At 36.3% G+C, this 22,513-nt stretch overlaps 1 protein-coding gene and 4 long non-coding RNA genes across 6 annotated transcripts; 3 read left to right on the top strand and 2 right to left on the bottom strand.

Moving 5' to 3' along the window:
* The first annotated feature begins 463 nt into the window (after positions 1-463).
* LOC131801408 (uncharacterized) lies at positions 464-2,150 on the top strand. Its single transcript, XR_009341818.1, has 3 exons — positions 464-478; positions 609-1,900; positions 1,969-2,150. It is a non-coding gene; the product is annotated as an uncharacterized LOC131801408 (long non-coding RNA).
* Positions 2,151-9,378: 7,228 nt separating this feature from the next.
* On the bottom strand, positions 9,379-10,805 carry LOC131801405 (uncharacterized). Of its 2 annotated transcripts, none has more exons than XR_009341812.1 (3): positions 10,588-10,805; positions 9,997-10,524; positions 9,379-9,621 (listed from the first exon to the last, which is right to left on the bottom strand). It is a non-coding gene; the product is annotated as an uncharacterized LOC131801405 (long non-coding RNA). The 2 variants fall into 2 exon arrangements; XR_009341814.1 differs by having other exon boundaries at positions 9,992-10,524.
* A 785-nt stretch (positions 10,806-11,590) lies between these two features.
* On the top strand, positions 11,591-11,930 carry LOC131801409 (uncharacterized). Its single transcript, XR_009341819.1, has 2 exons — positions 11,591-11,680; positions 11,749-11,930. It is a non-coding gene; the product is annotated as an uncharacterized LOC131801409 (long non-coding RNA).
* On the bottom strand, positions 11,653-12,224 carry LOC131801406 (uncharacterized). Its single transcript, XR_009341815.1, has 2 exons — positions 12,145-12,224; positions 11,653-12,075 (listed from the first exon to the last, which is right to left on the bottom strand). It is a non-coding gene; the product is annotated as an uncharacterized LOC131801406 (long non-coding RNA).
* Positions 12,225-13,513: 1,289 nt separating this feature from the next.
* On the top strand, positions 13,514-18,453 carry LOC101891575 (presequence protease, mitochondrial). The gene is made up of 3 exons (XM_005180898.4): positions 13,514-13,633; positions 13,905-14,575; positions 15,260-18,453. Exons 2-3 carry the CDS (start codon positions 14,019-14,021, stop codon positions 17,784-17,786), a joined length of 3,084 nt encoding a protein of 1,027 aa, XP_005180955.1. The 5' UTR covers positions 13,514-13,633; positions 13,905-14,018; the 3' UTR covers positions 17,787-18,453.
* Positions 18,454-22,513: the final 4,060 nt, after the last annotated feature.

Genomic DNA, 22,513 nt, shown 5'->3' on the forward strand with positions numbered 1-22,513 from the left:
AGTGCGGCGAAATCCTTTCAGCTCTTTAACTATTAACATTCAAATATATGTATGTCGTTTGTATAATACCAGATGTTTTACAATAAAGCTGAAAGGATGAGAATAGTATAAGGTTGTGCCCACGTTCTCTCTGTTCCAGAACATGCAGTGGAATTCTTTAATTCATTTTTTAATTACCGACAAAAATCATTAACGTTCAAAGGCCTATGATTTTGCTAATCGACTTTTAGTATTCATAGTTCTGGAGCCTGAACTCGAAGACGATACTCGATTTTTTTTTCAAACTTGCCAAAGTCGATTGTTGAAAAATTCGGTAGTCGCGCATTAAATTTTTATTATTAAAGTATGTTTATAGAATATGACGTGAAAATTTTTCTAGCTTTAACTGTCATAACTACACAACAAATGAAACGTCTAACATTTTGCTAAACACAAGAGGAAGCAAGAAGTGGAATATTTTTGTCGGAAGGAGGAGAAGGTATTCATATTAAGTTTAGTTTTTCATGAAATTGAATTTCTAAGTTTATTCTTGAAATATCAATAGATGACCATTCAAATACTTACTTTAAAAAATTACATCAACATAAAATTTTATTATTTGCTTACAGCAAACACTATACCATAACTAAAACAATCATTATTTGCACCAGTATATTCAAGTATGGATTTAGTCATGGCACTATGAACTCATGGTAAGGCAGAACTATGAGGATTTTCATTTTTTTCTTGGCTTAACATGTGAACTTTATTTATGTATGTGTGTGTATTATCTTTAATCCAAAAAAAAAAAATGTTCAGAATACATACACTTGTTTTCAACATTTTCTACGTTAGAAGGAAAAAAATTTAATTTTTGTAGCGAAATAAATCTGTAGAGATATGTAGAACAAGATTTTAAAAAGAAAGTATGAACTTATATTTAGATTTCGCTTTTTTAAATTATTTATTCAAAATCTGTTGCAGGCCGTTCACATGCGGCGCAAAAAGGCAACAAATATATGGGGCCGTGTTTTTTGGCAAAACCTGTCCACAACCACCGCAGAAATTATCCCAATTCTGTTGGTAGTGCATCCCATAATTGGTCCTCAAATGGATTTGCTCAGTTTTCCTGGGTTTTTAGTGAGGATGGTGAGGATGCTTCGAGATTTCAATTTGCTTGTAATTTCTGCGGGGTGTGTAGTCCGGGTGGCGATGGGATCAAAATGCCGGAAATGGTTTGTTAGGGTTCGCTACGTACGAAATTAGGCTCGAACAGGGTTGAGTAAAAGAGTATTATAAAGGTAGTAAATGACAGGGTGACTCAGGCTAAGAAGTGACTAGGCAGCCCTATGATTGCTGAGTAGGTGGGAACCTACTATAAATATGATAAAAATTTTGTTTAGACACAATTTGAATGAATGATTATGAAAAAAAAAAGCGGCACGTTGAAATAAAAATTTAAGAAATATCAGAAGAATAGAAAAACAAAAGATTTCGAGAGAAATAATTAAAATGTTTTTGCTGATGTCTCGCTGCCGTATAAGGTTAAAGGAAATTGGCGTTGTTTGGGGTAATTGGCGAGTTGGTAACGTAAGTGAAAAGGGTTGGGCGAATAGTTAGACAGCCGTTGATTTTTAAATGAGAGACTCAGGGGTGAGGTGAAATGAGAATTCACAATAAAAAAAAAAAAATGGCTATTGACAGTTGAAAAGAAAAAGGAATGAAAATTGAAAATGGTTCAGGAAAATGGTGTTTCGTGGAAAATGAGCGTCTGGCGGGATTCACTGAGAAGAGGGGTATAAAAGGCTGCGAGCATAAGAAAAGCCAAAGTTAAGAATAAGACGTTACCGGTGAAACTTAGCTAGAGAGCAGTGAAGAAGTGGAAAAATTTAATTTGTGTGTTGCGATTTTTTTTTATTGTGTAAGTAGTTTGTAACAGTGGTTTGTTGAGTATTGTGTTGTTATATGTGATGTGTGTTGCTCCAACAGGAATATTCCGGTGGTGTATCAAGCCTTTTTTGGAAGCACCGAAAATTGTCCGGTTTTGGTCAGCACAACGGCGGGAAATTGCCTTTTCTTTTTGGTAACGCAAGGTAGTGGCAAGTTGTCCACAGGAAAAAAAAGCCAAAAAAGTTACATTGAGGGTGTGGAGATTTGAATTGTAAACTGGCCAGCTGCAACTTTGAGCTTTTTGCTGTGCCGGTTATTGATCCCGCCCAGAACGCCGGCATTGTAAAAGGACCAGTCAACAAGTCCAGCTTCATTTGAGGGTTTGCCTGGCGTTCAAAATCTGTTTCCTCCGGAAAGAAGCGTAAACTGGAAGGAGAGATAAGAAGAATTAATCAATAACGTTATAAATCACTGCTCAGGTAAAAGGTGTCTTACCGTTGTGTTGTCCTTGATATATTTATATATATATATGTGACGTCCATAAAATTTGCTGTCTCCTTTTTTTGGAACTAAAAGAAAAGAAAAAAAGAGTTAATAATCATAAATTTCGAGAAAAAAAATATAATATTCAGTATAAAGATTTAGTAATAAGATAGGTTATAGTTCTTAGGATTTAAGTAATAATCAGTTTGTAAGGGAAAAATACCGCGTTTATTTTCAAAGGCTAGGAGGTGTTACAGTAAAATTATCTTGAGTCCTTGTGATTCGATCTGATAGTTTAGGCCGTGGAATTTTAGCGGCAATTAGGCCGGTTAAGAGAGCTCTTTTAGGTGGCTAGTAATTTCGTATAGACGCGTGAATATTGCGCGGGAAAAGCAAGGCAAAGGATAATATATTGGTTTCTACCGAGTAATTAAAGCCATAGATTTAAGAAAGCCCGGTATTATTCTTAATTTGTTTTTTTTTATACCATACAGTTTGTCAATTTTAGTGTAAGAAAAAAAATAGTAGAGAAAAAAATTAAGAAAATATTTAAAGCTAACTTATTTTTTTTTAATAAAATTAAAAATGATTCTTTTGTAAACAGTAGATACTAATATGTGTTGCTAAATTTGTATAACTTGAGGGGGGAAGGTGGTATGAAGTAAGTGTGTGATTCAAAGCGTGTGGTTCAAGGGGATTCAGAGAAACGCAAGAAATGGAAATACTGGATCCAGGTAGGGTGGGCGAGTGTGGGATCGATCCACCGAGATCCCTGTATGATGACTCCTATTTTGTATATCGTAGAGTAGAGCAATTGTAGTAAAGTCCCCTTTCAATGTTAGTGTGTTGGATTCGATTGGCGGGTTGAGATCCCTAGCCCTGGGAGTCTCTGTGACAGTCGGATGGCCTAATCGTATGCCGAGCAAATGCACACATAACAGAGATGGCGCCCAAAATTCTAAAAAAAGCTTTATTGTACCTGATACCACTGTAAAAAAATGGCGACTCAAACATGGCCGTGTTAAACTGTGATATTAGGTTAGTAACTCTGTGCAGTAACATCGACGCACACAGCCATAGAATGCTAGTAGATTTTAAATAGACAAAAGAAAATGTTTTTGACAAATAATATTCTGTGATATTAGTATGCATCCGAACTTTAGAGAGATGGGTTACGAAGTGCGATATTACTATATCAAATATATTATGGGAACGTTTTCTCCACTGTTCTAAGTAGGGTGTAATCAATAGCTTGTAATTCCGAGCTGGAATAAAACAATTTGTATTGAGAATCCTACTGTTAAAATTTGTTTTTGTGAAATAACCCAAATAAATTATAGACAGGAATAAGTACATCGAGTAGCAGCAATAGCGATTTTGATCTGAGAGATGCAAAAATCTTAGTATTGCATATAAAAACCCTGAGCTTTCATTTATGAAATGTAATAGATATGTCATGGGTCCGAAGTTAACAAAGCACTATAATTTATGAGAAGTATAAGAATGTCTAAGGGAAAAGTCATACACCTCATAAAGGGCACTAAAATTATTATTAAAAAAAAAAAAAAAAAAAAAAAAAAAAAAATAATAATAATAATAAAAAAATAAATAAATAAAAAAAAACCACACACACACTGCTTCTGAAAATTACACTTCCCCCGTAGATCTATGTTGTAATTATCAAATTTGAAAATTTGTATGTGTAATTGTAATTGAATGTATTTATAAAAAGTATTTGTGTTGCAAATGTTTCATATTTAAAAAAAAAAGGTTAACTGAATTTAAAACTTACTTACAAGAAAAGGTTTCGTCCGAGATTCAATTGATAACAAATGAGAAGATAAATTTTGGGTATAGGTCATGATCTACAATACCCGCAATAGTAAAAGAAATAAGAGAGACAGACCCGAAAATTTTGACCTAAACCGATCGACTTATTTTCCAGAGCAGAGTAAGCAAAGACGAATAGGGTCGGACGAAATGGCGAATGAGGATAGGAACATGAGTGCTTTGCAATTTATCGATCTAGCAGACACGATAATGCGAAGAGATCAGAACACCAATCATGTGCCAACAGTGAGTGATAATTTGAATAATAATGGTCCAACTACTTCCGACTTACATGGACTAGTACAAGATGAAGCAGCGTCTGTCCAGAAGTCATTGGAAGATAAAGTTAAAAAAATGGTCGAAACAGAAATATCTGATGTGAAGAAAATGATAGATTCTTTATCAAAAGGCATGAGAGAACTATCCGACACTGTGCGTAAACAATTAATTGTACCCCCAACGGCTACAATAGCCTCTAATTCTATTACAAATAGTAATGCTAATCCGACGTCAAACAATAATAATGACGCAGTAAATAGGAATATGCCACCAATTATCCAATTTCCGAGTGCTAGTCAAACTCCATTATCAGATCAATTTACTGGCCCGATAACGAATACGTTTAGAGTGGAACCACTAGGAATACGAGTTGATAAACTTGGTTTAAATTTCAGTGGTGACCCGAAAGGCTTAAGAGTTATGGATTTTATTAAGCGGTTAGAGATCATGCAGGCTCAATATAACATTCCATGGTCTGAAGTGTTGAGGGATTTCGCCTTTCTGGTTTCTGGTCAAGCCAGAGAATGGTATTGGCTGCATAGACAAAGTAATGTTTACACCGATTGGATGGGTCTTAAAGAAGCGCTGATAAGCCAGTATCAAACCCCACAATCCAAATTCGACATACTCAGGGATTTGTTAGAAAGGAAACAAAGGCCAAATGAAAGCATCAATAGTTATTTTCACGAGATGGGAATTTTGCGATCTAGATTACTTCAACCTATTTACGAGTACGAAATGATTAAGATCCTAAGGGGAAATATACGTGAAGATATAAAACGACATGTATATCAGATGACCATTTCGTCGGTTGAACAGCTACGAATAGAATGTATTGAAGCTGAGAGAAATTTCCCTAGGCGCGAAAATAGAGCTGTAACGTTCCCCCAGCGACCTATCCGCCAAGTAAATGAAATATATGATGAAATTTATGAAAAGCATGTAGAAGTACCGGAGGAGAATATTGGTGAAGAGCTGTCAGCTATCCGGATACAAAGCCACATTAGAGTTCCAATTATCTGCTGGAACTGTCGAGAAAAGGGGCATGTTTTTATGGACTGTCCAGTAGAAGTCCGGAAATTGTTCTGCTATAGGTGTGGGAAGCCGGACACAGTAACCCCAAAGTGTCCTGTCTGTCAACAGGGAAACTCCCGAAGGGGTGTGGAAGTGACAGGGGAAACACACCCGTCAGAGAACCCTGTGAATCGGAAGAATTAGCACCCAAAAACGTCCGAATTTTAATAAAAAACAACGATAATATATTTAGAGATAAGAGTAGTGTAGAATCGAAAATTTTTTCTGCAGGTCAGAGGCATTACATTCCATTAGAAAATCGCCAAAGAAATTATGCTAAGGTCAAGGAGAGAATTTTTAACTCAGAGTTTACTGTAATCCCGAAAAAAATTATTGAATTGAGACAAAAATCCAAGAAGTGGCGTGAGCAGCGAAGATATTTGATAGAAACTATTTCGAGAGTGACTGGTATTGCCTCAGATCCCAGAGTTTTCTCGGAAATCAGTATGCAAGGAAAAATCATGAATGGGCTCCTAGACACCGGCGCTTCGGTTACTATGTTAGGGAAAAATTGCCGAGAGATAATAGAAGAACTTGGCATTCCAATTATACCAATGTCCAGCAGGGTAACCACCGCCGGAGGTACACAGTATAATGTTTTAGGGAAAATTAAAGCCATCATAAAATACCAAGAGCAGGAAAAATTTATGACACTGTATCTATGTCCTCAATTGGAACAAGAACTATATCTTGGAATAGACTTCTGGCGAACATTCGAATTAGCCCCTGATGTGATAGGAACTGCTGAAATTAATATAGAAAAAGTTTTCAGGGATATGACTGATACGGGTCCCGACTACAAACTCAACCCTCACGAGTTAACAAATGATCAAGAGAATCGATTAAAATGCATAGTAAAAAAATTCAAGACCTTTGAACAAAATGGGCTAGGTTGTACTAGTTTAGAAAAGCATTCGATTAAGCTCGTGGAAGGTGCGGAACCGGTTAAAGACCGCCACTATCCAATGTCTCCAGCGGTTCAAGCTATCACGTACCAAGAAGTCGATAATATGTTAGCACTTAATGTTATTGAGGAAAGTGAAAGCCCTTGGAGCAATCGTACAACTATCGTACGAAAGCCCGGAAAAAATCGTTTCTGTCTGGATGCTCGAAAGTTAAATAAGCTCACGGTCAAGGACGCATACCCCCTGCAAAACATTGAAGGAATACTAAGTCGCATTGATGAAACTCATTACATTAGCAGTGTGGATCTTAAATATGCGTTCTGGCAAATCGAATTAGACGAAGAAAGCAAGCCGTACACCGCTTTTACGGTCCCAGGTCGTCCATTGTATCAATTCCGTGTGATGCCGTTTGGATTGTGTAATGCTGCACAAAGGTTATGTCGACTGATGGACAAAGTCATTCCCCAACGACTCAAGGAGAATGTCTTTGTGTACCTGGACGACCTGTTGATTATTTCAAGTGATTTCGACGAGCATCTTCGTCTATTGAATGAAGTAGCCGATTGCCTTGACCGAGCGAGTTTAACAATCGGGTTAACCAAGTCAAAATTTTGTTTTCGTCAGTTGAGATATTTGGGATTTATTATTGGAGAAGGCATGTTGCGTACTGACCCCGAAAAAGTAGAAGCAATTCGAAAAATTAGCATTCCCAAAAGTGCTAGGGAAGTGAGAAGTTTTCTGGGTACAGCAGGATGGTACCGAAGATTTATTAAAGACTTCGCGTCACTTTCGGCTCCCCTTACTGATACCCTGAAGAAATCGCCCAAATTCGTAATTACGGAAAAGGCAAAGGAGGCATTTGAAAACTTAAAGAGGGCCTTAACTTCCGCACCGGTGTTACGCCACGCAGATTTTTCCAAACCCTTTTTTATTCAATGTGATGCTTCGGAATATGGCATCGGCGCTGTTCTATTTCAGCTGAATGCCGAAGGACATGAGCATCCGATCGCTTTCTATTCGAAAAAACTCAATAAGTGTCAGAGAAATTATAGCGTGACAGAGAAGGAATGCTTGGCGGCGGTGATGGCTATCAAAACTTTCCGTCCTTACGTGGAGCTAATGGAATTCACCGTGATAACAGATCACGCTAGTTTACAATGGCTGATGAGTCTAAAGGACCTCAGTGGTCGTTTAGCTCGCTGGTCATTGCAACTTCAGGGATTTAACTTCAAAATCGAGCACCGAAAAGGAAAGGAAAATGTTGTCGCCGATATGCTATCCCGCCTACCCAATGCCGACGAAATAGACATGAATCGGGTTTTTGAATTCGAGACCACCGAGTTTGAAAGTGATTCGTACAAACAACTTAGAGAAATTATAGCAAATAAAAAGGAGAATCTCCCCGATCTAAAGATTGTCGACAATATGGTATTTAAAAGAGATCACAAGTCCTATAACCCAGAAACACAAGAGTTTCAGTGGAAATTGTGGGTCCCAGAGTCTTTGACCCATTCTTTAATAGAGCAAGCCCATGATAAAACTACGTCAGCTCACGGAGGCATATCAAAAACCATTTTTCGTTTAAGAGAAAAATATTACTGGCCTCTAATGGTATCCCAGGTTAGGCAATATGTGTCTAAATGTACTGTTTGCAAAGAGACAAAGCCTACCAATGAAAATACTCAGCCTCAGATCGGAAATGAAGTCGTGACAAATCTTCCCTTCCAGAAACTCTACGTTGACTTCCTCGGGAAATACCCCCGGTCTAAAAGTGGCAACGCCTTTATATTTATAGTGGTGGACCACTTTAGCAAATTTACATTTCTTAAGGCAATGAAAGAGGCAACAGCTTCCAATGTGGTAAAATTTATGGTTGAGGATATATTTCGTAAGTTTGGCGTACCCGAGACGATACATTCCGACAATGGGGCACAGTTCGTATCTAAAACTTTCAAAGACATGATTGAAACATATGGAATCAATCATATCCAAACAGCTCCATATGCTCCGCAGTCTAATGCATCTGAGAGAGTCAATCAATCAGTATTGGCGGCGATTAGGGCATATCTAGAAAATGACCACAGAGATTGGGACCTGTATCTAACAGACATAGAGTGCGCCTTAAGAACATCGATTCATACTGCAACTGGTGTAACGCCATTTTTCGCGCTGTTTGGTCATAGTATGTACACCCATGGTTCAGATTATAAATTAGCTCGGAAGCTCCACTCATTGGCGGACCATGAAATTATACATTTAGATCGTAACGACAAGATGGAACTAATCCGAAATAAAATTAGACAGAATATGCATCAGGCTTATCAACAAAGCGCAAAAAGGTATAACGCAAGGGCTCGTACGATTATTTTCTCTCCGGGTCAAGAGGTATATAAAAGAAACTATGTTCTTAGCGATTTTGGGAAAAATTTTAATGCTAAGTTTGCCCGGAAATTTACGAAGTGTCGTATAGTAAAGCCCATAGGAAATAATATGTATTCTCTCGAAGATCTAAATGGAAAGGCGATTGGAATCTGTCATGCAAAAGATCTTAAAAGATAAGTGGAAAAGAAAGTCTTTTCAATCCCCTTTCCCAATTCAATTTTTATAAAAAGAATTCTAAAATAACTCTCAAAAACTATTTCACATTTGTTACCAATTCTATATCACATTTATCATGGTTATGGTTTAATTCAAAATCGAATGAATCAAAACAAAACATAGAAAATGTGTCTGAGGAAACTAAATACGATAGTAAAATCACCTTCGTACTGAATTCATTCGTATTAAGGTTCAAAAATATCAGCTGATCTGTTCCCCTAATTGGGTAATTCAAGTTAATCAGACTCTAGTTTCGCGTTTATCACAGCTGTCTAATTTCTTTTACAAAATATTCTACGCGACATATAAATTTAAAAAAAATGTACTTAAACACCCCCGGTGGCGATAAAAATAGCACAATCTGGTTTATTCCGGCATAAATTAATGAAAGATTCCCATACATAAAAAGCGAACATACATAAAACTACATTCTACCAGACAATCACGTAGACACCACGATTATGGTATTTGTTTACCTATCAATCACATCAGCATATACCGCATACAAAATCCGTTCTTCGGCAACCACGACGACAAGACAGGCATAGGCACAAATATTTCCGCATGCAAAATGTTTCACCACCTATTAAGGAATGAAAGTTATTAAATGTTCAAAACAAACAAAAAAGTACCGCAATACATTGCTAGGGCTATGCCCGCTTTCTGTCAAAATACTTCAAAATTGTATGCGACAAAATGTTTTGATAATTGTTATTTTTTGAATGCGTTATTGAACGCACGGATTTTTTTTCAAAAAATGTGATCAAAACTGTTTAATCCTTCAATTCCAGGACAAAACAGGGTAATATTTTGAACGCCGGCCACGCAGTGTTCGTTTTTCCAAACATTGACCTTGAAAATATTTTTTTTTATTTTCAAAACAAATAATACACAATAATGACAGAAGTCGGGCACACTTGGAAAAAAAAATTGTAATCAGCTTTTAGCTCTACCTTACCTTTTTATTGTACCATGATTTCAATAATTTGATCAAATTATTTGTGTATCAAAGTACGTATAGATTCCAACTTTGAAGATTATATCCATAACCAAGAAGAATGTGTGAAATTTTGATGGAATCGGAGAATTTTTCATTGAGAGCTGGTGGGTATTACCAGTGTAGATCCGCCGGAGAGGACAAATATATTCCAACTCCACACAAGGTCTTGGGTTGATAGAATTATTGGGTTGTTCCGGATGTTTACCTTTTTGTAGTGAAGGTCCCAAAGGAGTGGGTCGATAAATCCCATCCGTTCCTCTGAGCTTGTCTTAGTAGAAATACTGAATGCGGGATTTTATAAATAACCGAATGCGTATTGTAAAATTTATGAGCGTTTTTGATCTTCCCAAATGTTGACCTGTTATAGGGGAATTACCAGCGAGTTTCCCGGACTCGGAACTCGATCGATGTTTGGTAGTGACACGATATTTTCAGGGTGTCGGATCGAGAATTATCAGGCGAACCAGCAAGACATGTTTCACAGATCTGATGGACAGATTAGAAAAATAAATTAATTTATGTGGTTCTATTTCGATGGGGGATATTTACCAGCATGAGGGGGAGGGCTTTGACCAGCCTGCTGTTCGGAGCTTATGCCCGGCATGAGACCTTCAGGGAGTGGGATGTCCCCACGTAAATGAGTAATGCGGCCGTGCACATCACCTCCGTCCTCGATTTTCTGGCCGAAGTTGAAGTTTTGTTGCAGGCCGTTCACATGCGGCGCAAAAAGGCAACAAATATATGGGGCCGTGTTTTTTGGCAAAACCTGTCCACAACCACCGCAGAAATTATCCCAATTCTGTTGGTAGTGCATCCCATAATTGGTCCTCAAATGGATTTGCTCAGTTTTCCTGGGTTTTTAGTGAGGATGGTGAGGATGCTTCGAGATTTCAATTTGCTTGTAATTTCTGCGGGGTGTGTAGTCCGGGTGGCGATGGGATCAAAATGCCGGAAATGGTTTGTTAGGGTTCGCTACGTACGAAATTAGGCTCGAACAGGGTTGAGTAAAAGAGTATTATAAAGGTAGTAAATGACAGGGTGACTCAGGCTAAGAAGTGACTAGGCAGCCCTATGATTGCTGAGTAGGTGGGAACCTACTATAAATATGATAAAAATTTTGTTTAGACACAATTTGAATGAATGATTATGAAAAAAAAAAGCGGCACGTTGAAATAAAAATTTAAGAAATATCAGAAGAATAGAAAAACAAAAGATTTCGAGAGAAATAATTAAAATGTTTTTGCTGATGTCTCGCTGCCGTATAAGGTTAAAGGAAATTGGCGTTGTTTGGGGTAATTGGCGAGTTGGTAACGTAAGTGAAAAGGGTTGGGCGAATAGTTAGACAGCCGTTGATTTTTAAATGAGAGACTCAGGGGTGAGGTGAAATGAGAATTCACAATAAAAAAAAAAAATGGCTATTGACAGTTGAAAAGAAAAAGGAATGAAAATTGAAAATGGTTCAGGAAAATGGTGTTTCGTGGAAAATGAGCGTCTGGCGGGATTCACTGAGAAGAGGGGTATAAAAGGCTGCGAGCATAAGAAAAGCCAAAGTTAAGAATAAGACGTTACCGGTGAAACTTAGCTAGAGAGCAGTGAAGAAGTGGAAAAATTTAATTTGTGTGTTGCGATTTTTTTTTATTGTGTAAGTAGTTTGTAACAGTGGTTTGTTGAGTATTGTGTTGTTATATGTGATGTGTGTTGCTCCAACAGGAATATTCCGGTGGTGTATCAAGCCTTTTTTGGAAGCACCGAAAATTGTCCGGTTTTGGTCAGCACAACGGCGGGAAATTGCCTTTTCTTTTTGGTAACGCAAGGTAGTGGCAAGTTGTCCACAGGAAAAAAAAGCCAAAAAAGTTACATTGAGGGTGTGGAGATTTGAATTGTAAACTGGCCAGCTGCAACTTTGAGCTTTTTGCTGTGCCGGTTATTGATCCCGCCCAGAACGCCGGCATTGTAAAAGGACCAGTCAACAAGTCCAGCTTCATTTGAGGGTTTGCCTGGCGTTCAAAATCTGTTTCCTCCGGAAAGAAGCGTAAACTGGAAGGAGAGATAAGAAGAATTAATCAATAACGTTATAAATCACTGCTCAGGTAAAAGGTGTCTTACCGTTGTGTTGTCCTTGATATATTTATATATATATGTGACGTCCATAAAATTTGCTGTCTCCTTTTTTTGGAACTAAAAGAAAAGAAAAAAAGAGTTAATAATCATAAATTTCGAGAAAAAAAATATAATATTCAGTATAAAGATTTAGTAATAAGATAGGTTATAGTTCTTAGGATTTAAGTAATAATCAGTTTGTAAGGGAAAAATACCGCGTTTATTTTCAAAGGCTAGGAGGTGTTACAGTAAAATTATCTTGAGTCCTTGTGATTCGATCTGATAGTTTAGGCCGTGGAATTTTAGCGGCAATTAGGCCGGTTAAGAGAGCTCTTTTAGGTGGCTAGTAATTTCGTATAGACGCGTGAATATTGCGCGGGAAAAGCAAGGCAAAGGATAATATATTGGTTTCTACCGAGTAATTAAAGCCATAGATTTAAGAAAGCCCGGTATTATTCTTAATTTGTTTTTTTTTATACCATACAGTTTGTCAATTTTAGTGTAAGAAAAAAAATAGTAGAGAAAAAAATTAAGAAAATATTTAAAGCTAACTTATTTTTTTTTAATAAAATTAAAAATGATTCTTTTGTAAACAGTAGATACTAATATGTGTTGCTAAATTTGTATAACTTGAGGGGGGAAGGTGGTATGAAGTAAGTGTGTGATTCAAAGCGTGTGGTTCAAGGGGATTCAGAGAAACGCAAGAAATGGAAATACTGGATCCAGGTAGGGTGGGCGAGTGTGGGATCGATCCACCGAGATCCCTGTATGATGACTCCTATTTTGTATATCGTAGAGTAGAGCAATTGTAGTAAAGTCCCCTTTCAATGTTAGTGTGTTGGATTCGATTGGCGGGTTGAGATCCCTAGCCCTGGGAGTCTCTGTGACAGTCGGATGGCCTAATCGTATGCCGAGCAAATGCACACATAACAAATCAAAGCAACAAGTTGCATATGTTTAGATAGTTATTCTGATATTACAATCTTTGCAGATAGACCCTGTTACGTGCAGCTTTTTCATGTTAGTCTACCTTGTCTTCATTGTACCGTGGATTTAGTTACGTTTTCCAAGCTTATTTAGACAGTAGCAAAAATAGTAAAGTGTAATAAAAAGTGGTAAAAGTCGAAAATCATTGTACCCCGTCTAATGAACACAGTCTAGTTTCTCGTTATGTATGACCAGAAACATGTGTCAGCTGTTTGAAATGTAATGTCTTTAATTGAATATGCAAATAGCTGAATAATGTCATTAAAATACTATATAGATTGGGATTCAATCTGTAAAACGCGTTGAACCTGTGGGAACATGCCTTAATGATTGTATGCTATCACTTGATAGTGAATAGTCACCTTTCATAATTAAGAAGAAGAAGTCAGTCGCCTGTGATTATAAATTTCCATTTTCGATTTACGAATCCCTACTTTGTTCTCGTTCCCATCAGATGTTATATTTGATTTTGTTTCTTTTTAAAATATTAAAAAATTAATATTAGAAGGTAAGTAATTGCACATTGTAGATGATTGCAACAAACACAATTATCCTGGAAATTAATCTGGGATTCATTTATTTGAAGTCCGTTGGAACAAGCGTGCAAATCAAGTTCTATTTTGTTCCTTGTCAAAAAATACAAGTGCTGATGTAACAGTATGTGTTTCATGTGAAATTTGTTTGATAAAAGTTAAAAATAAAATAAAATGTTTAAAAAATAAATTAAAATGAAAAAGACATCAATGACATGCAAATAAACAAATGTTTCTCTTTTGTAGAAACAAATTTAAAAAGGAACATTGAAAGTGAATCGAAGCGGCAGCGTGAAAAAAGATTCGAAGCAGCAGCCACAACAACAATAGCCGGAAAATAAAGGCAGCAGCGACAGCAACATGTTAAAACGTTTACAAATCATAAAGCCGGTCATCGGCCAGAGCATGCGTCAAAAGCTTTCATCGTATGCCAAACAACCAGGTTCCAGTGCACAAGATATGCGTCCTGCCGCCCAGGGCAAAATCAAATTAGAATCTCCCACTGTTATTTCACAAGTTGAACGAAAATTCCACGAGGGCAAGCAATACAATGGATTTGAATGTATTCGCTGTGAAAATGTGCCCGAATTCGGTATAATGTCGTATACATTCCGTCATCTGGGTACGGGAACTGAATTATGGTATTTGGATCGTAAGGATAGTAATAATGTGTTTTCGGTGAATTTCCGTACCACACCCTTTGACTCCACTGGCTTACCTCACATTTTGGAACATTGTGTACTGTGTGGTTCACAAAAGTACCCTGTACGCGATCCATTCTTTAAAATGTTAAATCGTTCCGTGGCCACATTTATGAATGCCATGACTGGACCCGACTATACAATGTACCCATTCTCATCGATGAATGAAACCGATTATAGGAATTTGCAGAAAATCTATTTGGATGCTGTTTTTAGGTGAGTGTATGTTTGACAAATTATATAATTGATATGTTAATTTAAGCTTATATCGGGTTATAGGTACAAGTATCACTCTGTGAGATCGAGGGAACAGTTATCTTGGCCATAAAAATCACATTTTCGGAAATAATTTTCTGGACCATTATTTATAATATATGAGTCCCTCAGAACTATTATCTCTGAGGTAGGAGTCCGCCCCGACTATTATCTTATCTTGGATATAGGTCTAGGACTTGGATACAGATTATGTCGAATTTTAAAGATCGCTTGGGCAATTACGTCGAAGATATGAATATTTCGCAGATTAGAGACAGATAGTGTCACTGTAGGATATGAATACGTCAGGAGGGGTTATGGGGTTATTTAATCACATTTATCCAATATAAGATCGGAGCGAAATGCTAATTTTTATTTCCAAATTTCCCTTAACAGAGTCGTCATGTTTGTCTAGGTGATAGCTCTGGGCTTACATAGATTGATTATATCGCAATATAGTTTTTTTTTGTTCGGAGCAAAATTTTGATATTGATATTCAAAATATTCTTAAATAATCATAACAAAATGCATACTTATTTCTACATGTATTCCACAGCTACACATTATATTAATTAAATTCTTAATTGTTAACACATCCTTGATTAAAAATTGTATAAATAATATTTTTCGTTTTCCTCTTTCCAGGCCCAATTTGGAATATTTGGACTTTTTGCAAGAAGGTTGGCGTTTGGAACATTCCAATTTGAAAGATAAAGAATCCGAATATGTCATTAAGGGTGTGGTGTATAACGAAATGAAAGGAGCCTTCTCGGAAAATTCATCAATCTTTGGACAAAATCTACTCAACAATCTCTTACCCGATCATACATATGGTTACGTGTCCGGCGGTAATCCCTTAGAAATCCCAAAATTGAGTCATGCAAATCTTGTCGATTTCCATCGTAAATATTATCATCCCAGTAATGCACGTATCTATGCCTATGGTTCCTTTGATTTAAACAAATCTCTGGCCTGTGTTAACGAGGAATATTTAAGCAAATATGAACACATTGATAACACCTACAGTCGCATTCCCAATCAACCAAGATGGAATAAGCCCCGTAATGTACACATATCGAGTCGTTTCGATAACATGGGTGCACCATTCGAGAAACAAAACCAAATTGCTATTGCTCTGTTAATGTCGGATGTGACAGATATTCACGAGACATTTGTCCTCTATGTCTTGTCAGAGTTATTGGTGCGAGGACCCAATTCACCATTCTATCGTAATTTGATCGAGCCAAACTTTTCTGGTGGTTACAATCAAACTACCGGTTTTGATCCACAAATCAAGGATACCTTCTTCTGTGTGGGTTTGCAAGATTTGAAGGTGGATGATTTTGGCCGAGTACAGGAATTGTTTGATGCCACCGTAAAGGAGGTCATAGAAAAGGGCTTTGATGCCAAACACATTGAAAGTGTTCTACACAATATTGAGTTATCATTGAAACATCAATCACCTCAATTTGGTTTGGGTTTGTTGTTCAACTCAACTCCCCTGTGGAATCATGAAGGTGATGTGGTACAAAATTTAAGAGTATCCAGCATGATAAGCAATTTCCGTGCACAATTACAAAATGATCCACAATATTTGCAAAAGAAAATGGCCCATTACTTTGCCAACAATACCCACAGACTTACCTTGACCATGTCTCCCGATGACACCTATGAGGATAACTTCAAGACAGCTGAATTGGAATTGCTGCAAAAGAAAATTGTAGCCTTAGACCATGAGAAGAGAACAAAAATCTATGAAAATGGCTTAAAATTGGAGGAAGCCCAGAAGGCACCACCAAATTTGGATATTTTACCTTGTCTGAAGTTGAGCGATGTCCAAGAGGCACCAAAACTACAGCCTCTGGATGTGGTCAAAGTACAAAATGTACCCACGCAAGTTTGCAATGTTCATACCAATGAAATATCCTACTTTAAGTGTTACTTTGATGGCTCAACCTTGACCCAAGAAGAGATTTTGTTAATCCCCCTCTTCTGTAATATAATCAACGATATGGGTACTAAGAATTATGACTACAGAGATTTCGATAAATTGGTGCTTTCCAAGACAGCTGGCATCAATTTCAAATTACATTTTGCTGAAAATATCTATGACAGTAAGACCTTTGATTTGGGTGTACTCATGACCACACATGCCTTAGATAAAAATGTGGACTCCATGTTCGATTTGAGCAAAGAACTTTTATTGAATTTCAAAATGGATGATGCTGAACGTGTTAAAATGTTGTTGGATAATTACATGTCAAATATTTCCGTGGGCATTGCCAGTTCGGGTCACCTTTATGCCATGCAATCATGTGCCGGCCTAGTTACAGATTCAGCTAAATTAAAATCCATGTTAGCTGGTGTGGAACACATTGAATATATGAAACAATTTGCCCATGACAATAGAATTGAACAAATTATGACCAAATTAAAGAATTTGGGAGAGAAATTATTCAATAAGAAAGCCATGCGTAATGCTGTCAACACATCTGAGGAGTTCTATCCCAGTTTTATTAAATCCTACGAAAAATTCTTGGGAGATTTGCCTGAACAGCCGGTTGAAAAAATGGAAAACAAAGTTAATCTCTTGGAGCCAAGTTGTCAACATTTTGTTATGAATATTCCAGTTAATTATTGTGCCAAGGCCTTATTCACCGTACCCTATACCCACAGAGATCATCCAACATTGAAGGTGTTGGCCAAACTGATATCAGCCAAATATCTATTGCCGGTGGTGAGAGAACAAAATGGTGCTTATGGCGCTGGCGCCAAAATTGGTTCAGATGGTATCTTCAGTTTCTTTAGTTACCGTGACCCAAATTCCACCAAAACACTGGAAGCCTTTGACAATACATATCAATGGCTGCAGGAAAACAATTCGTTGCTGAATGAGCAAACATTATTCGAGGCCAAATTAGGTGTTCTACAGCAACTGGATGCCCCCATTGCTCCCGGAAATCAGGGTATTGATTTCTTTTTGTACGGTGTTAGTCAAGAAATGTTCCTTAAATATAGAGCGCGTATGCTTTCCGTTACAATGACTGAGCTGCAGCAAGCTGTTGAGAAGTACTTCAAAGCACCACCCACATATTATGGCAAATGTTTATTGGGTCCCGAAAACAAAGATTTGGAAGCTGTTACCAAACTCAAATGGAAGGTTATAAACTAAAGCAACACACACTTACATATAATTTTAGTGTAGGGCATTATGTGTGTGTGTGTCTTTTTCGTTAATATGAAAAAATGCAGAGGATTTCGTTTATAAGGAAAGAAGAGACTGATGGAATGTCAAATGCAATTTAATTATAATCGAGATATGAACGAATTTCTTTGTGTTTTTTTAATGTGTGTATTTGTGTGAGAGAATTACAAGATTTCTTAGTATAAGCATTTTTTACAAAGAAAATTTATTTTATTTGAGTAAACAAATTTTTTTTATTAGTTACTAATATTTCCCTACATACAACGAAGATCAAACTAAACAGAAAATTAATCAACACATAATTTCGATAATTCATATTAAATTCTTTTTCTTATCGACATTTTGAACTTTCCTTATAAATATATTCAATGTTTTGCTCAATTTTCAAATATTCTCCCCACACACCGACACACTTAGGATATATTTAGTCTACGAAATATTTAATTTGTTAATACGTTTATACATTTGTCATCTTGTCTTTGTCTACTTTTTTTCGATACATTAACAAAACATGGAAAATATTTCAATGAAAATATCTGCACTTGTTGCCAATTTTAAATAATAAAATTGCACCCCGTAATTCACCAAATCACATTTGAAATGAGAGAAAAAAAGGAAACAAGAAAACTTTAAATATGTTAATTTTAAATTAGTTTTAATTGTTAAGTACTTTCTTTGAAAGTCGAGTAACAAAGAATATATGTTAATTGAACATTTATAAATGTTATAAAAACAAACAAACGAACATAATTTACGGTTAATATCCAAATAAAAAAACGAAAATGTTAAATATAGTAAACAATTGTGTGTTTTTTATATTATTGTGCAAGGAAAATAAAGTAAATAGGGCACTCAAAGCAAAGTTAAATCTAAATGGATCCACTGTGGGAAAATAACATTCTCATTTTTTTTATACCGCAAATTCTGGAAGATGTAGAAGAGATGAAGAATATTGGAAACGGAAAGCTCTCATATAGCTATTCTTCAAACTTGATTTATGTTTGCAGCATTATTACCGCGTGAAAAATTCTAACAAAACCGTACATTTATGTCCAAAATCTTGTTTCATTATTCTAAAAATTCAAGAATCTGTCATCTATAATACTGGACTTTATATGTAAGAGAACTGTAGTTAGTACATTTTTTTGGATTAAGTGCCCTCCCCGAAATTATTGTCTTGTGCGTATGTCTTAGTTCCCAAAAAGTACGATCAAATACAATAAACTGCGTTTAAAAGTTAGAATTCTACTACTAAAACAAGTAAAAAAACATTAACAAACATTACAAGTATCTGAATTCAAGTGTGTTTCACTTTAAACTTCGTATAGGGTAAGTGCGCCCAAGTTCGGCATGTCGCAGTAATCGGCAGTTTTGAAATTTAAAATTAAATAACTGAGAATAGAATTGACCAAATAATGAAATAATCTCTTTTCTGTAAAGAAACAATGATCTCCGTGCATTTATTACGAGAGAATAACGGTTTTCGTCAGTGGGTGTCTTCCAAAGCGTGCGATAGTGGTTGTTTGTAAACAAAAAATTAGTGGTGGCGTCAACTTAATAATCGATTTAAGTAAATTAAATTTAATACTTACTTTAATACGATTTAAGTAAATTTTATTTTATAATAGTAAAGATAATTTTATATCTTAAAAACATACAAATCAAGCATTTTTCTGTTATATTATTTAATGCCGACATTAGGAACAGAAAAAGAGAAATTTGCCAGTAGTCGGCAGGGGGTGCCGATTGCTAAAAAAATATCATTTTTGACCAATTACACCAAAACTTGAGAAAAGTACTAAAAATAAAAACTACTGAAATAAAAAAATAGTTTTGAGTCGGCTGTTGCTTTTATTTGTGCTTTTTGACCAACTTTTCTAAATTAAATAGGGTTTTTAAATTAGCTATTTGACGTTTTAGATAGCGGTGGCATTTTTGAAAAAAAAAAAAAATGTTGGCTATATAAAGGAAAAAGATCAATTCACAAAACCAAACCTTACTGAAGGTAACCATACTATTCTTGATTTTCTACCTATATTTGGTTTAGAATGGTAATTAAATAAAACACTATTGTACTACTGTGAATTAGTAAAATAGCATTGTTTTATTATATTTGAAATAAAAAAATATACAAAATATTTTTTTTACTGAAATACCATATGCCGACTACTGGCAAATAGACATGCCGAGCATTGGAAAATGGTGCCGACTACTGGCAAAAAACTACTATTATAGTAAAATTGCAAATTTTGCCAATTTAATAAAAACAAATTCAATTTTTGTTTATTATTTCGAAGAGGAAATAAAATTTGGAATCTGAACAACTTTATTTTTCTGCAGTTGAAAGATATAATACAGAATGTTAAAAGATTGAAAAATCGAAAATCCTAAAAGTGCCGACTACTGGTACACTTACCCTACCAGACCTTTTGGATAATGCAATTAATTTTATCAAAAAACCATGAAGTGAGTGAGGCCGTTACATGGGGCCATACCAAAACGGGAACCTCTATAGACAATTTTATACTTCAAGGATTTTCATCTATAAAATCTTCTAAAATACCAAATATGAAACGATTATGTGGGTAAATGCGACTAGGATTATCAAAATACCGAATATCGGTGCGCTTTAGGAAAACGTGGAACGAAATATTTAATGTTCTGCCACCGGGATAGAACTCATTATGAACTACAAATACCAATGTGTCAAAAATCATTAAAATACCGAATATTGGGAGGTACCGTTATAGGGGGGCTATATATACTAAAACGATATGTCTCATTTTCAATACCAACCATCCTAGACACAATACAATTTGTTCTGTTCAATTTTGACGCTCTACGTCAGATAATGTGGGCTTTATCGCGATTTCAACAGACAGATGGACAGACAGGCGGAAATCGTTAAATCTACTTAGAATTTTATGCTGATTATGAACATACAAAGTGAGATGAAAAAACTGCAACAAACTTCAGACTGCTGTCATTTCTAATACACTCGTCCGATAGCTGTTAAAATTATTCCAGTGACTGCTCATTATATTGTTTACAAGCGTACAAAAGCATTTTGGTGAGAATTTTCCAGAAAAAAAGTTATCCGTGATGGAATTCAAGCGTGATAGTGTGATTTCTTTATATTTGGCTGGAAAACCGCAAGTGGCTATCGTTAGAGCACTCCAGTTTATTTATGGTGAATAAAAATGAGCTCGGGGTAAAGCCATTGAAATTCCAAAAAGTGCAAGAACTTACACCACAACAGAAAGAAAATAGACTCAAACGAGCTAAAGAGTTGCTTCGCTTTGCCGAAAGTGGTGATCTATCGAATTTGGTTTTCTCCGATGAGAAAACATTTGTTGTCCAGCAGTTTGTGAACAAACAAAATGATCGTGGTTACTTGCCAAAGAGGTCAGCTGAAAAAATGCACCTTCGTTTGGCTATCAGAACTCAAGCGCCGGCTATGGTGATGGTGTGGGCCGCCATAACAGCCGATGGTCGCTCTCGTATTAATCGACCGTGGCATTAGAATTAATGCCGAATATTATCGCGAAAATATTCTGTGAGGTGTATTAAAGCCTTGGGCACGCAAATATTTTGGCCGCGGACCTTGGTCATTCCAAAAGGACTTAGCACCATCGCACTCATCACGCGCCACCCAATTGAGGTCCCTCGCTTCATTTGCAGCGCACAATGGCCACCAAGATCTTCGGATACCAACCCGATGGACTATTGTGTCTGAAGTATTTTGGAAAGCAAGTTTGGCACTAAAAAATACCAAAGTGTCGATCACATCAAGCAAGCGCTTCGCCGGGAATGGGTCAAAATACCGCAGAGCAACATTCGGGCAGCATGTGATGGTTTCGTTGGCTGTTTGAAGGTCATAATTCGTGCTAAAGGTGACCAATTTGAACCAATCTAAACTTATTCTAAAATTTGATGCTATTTCCGACATTTTTTGCTTTCATTCAATAAAATTTAAAAAAAAAAAACAAGTAAGCAAAGGCTACAGTCGAGCGGGGCCGACCGTTGAATACCCTACAACACTACAATAAACGATACAGTTTATATAGGCGAGATACCCGAAAGAATTCCACAAGATATTGTGACAAATAATAAAAGAAAGCCATCAGGTTTCGTTCTCTAATTTTCAAATAATAGCTACTTAAACTAATTTGCTCATTTCCAATTTATTGGTAGATGTTGCACGTAAATGGTCTTCCTAGATCTGGAACAAATATTTCCCAAAGACCCATATTCTCTCAGAAGTGGCAAAAGATTAACATTTATTATTGGTTTTTGACTGAAACACATCTATATGAGATACAACCATTTGACTATATTCTTCAACGAAATCAGCGTTAACGAAATAGTCAGAAGTGCGTCTTTCCTGCATTTGTGAATTCTCCAAAAAGTCACTGGAATGGACATTTTCGTATTTGTCTACAAAAGTTTCACACATTGAATATTTTTGGATGGCCATCCAAACTGCTTGGCTTTCGCAATGTCCGGTAACCCCCATTCAAATGTGCATGAGGATCGGGCGATAATTACGACCTGCTGACAATTTTGCAGTTTTTTGGTCCATTTCAACCCCTAAATATATTGCGATCATCTCCAAAAAGAGTAGGCTTCTATTCTGACCCTCATCTTATACCCATGCAAAATTTCATAAAGATCGGGCCATAAATGCGATCTGT

The sequence above is a fragment of the Musca domestica genome, unplaced genomic scaffold, assembly GCF_030504385.1.
Source record: "Musca domestica strain aabys unplaced genomic scaffold, Musca_domestica.polishedcontigs.V.1.1 16, whole genome shotgun sequence".
NCBI classification, from domain to species: domain Eukaryota; kingdom Metazoa; phylum Arthropoda; class Insecta; order Diptera; family Muscidae; genus Musca; species Musca domestica.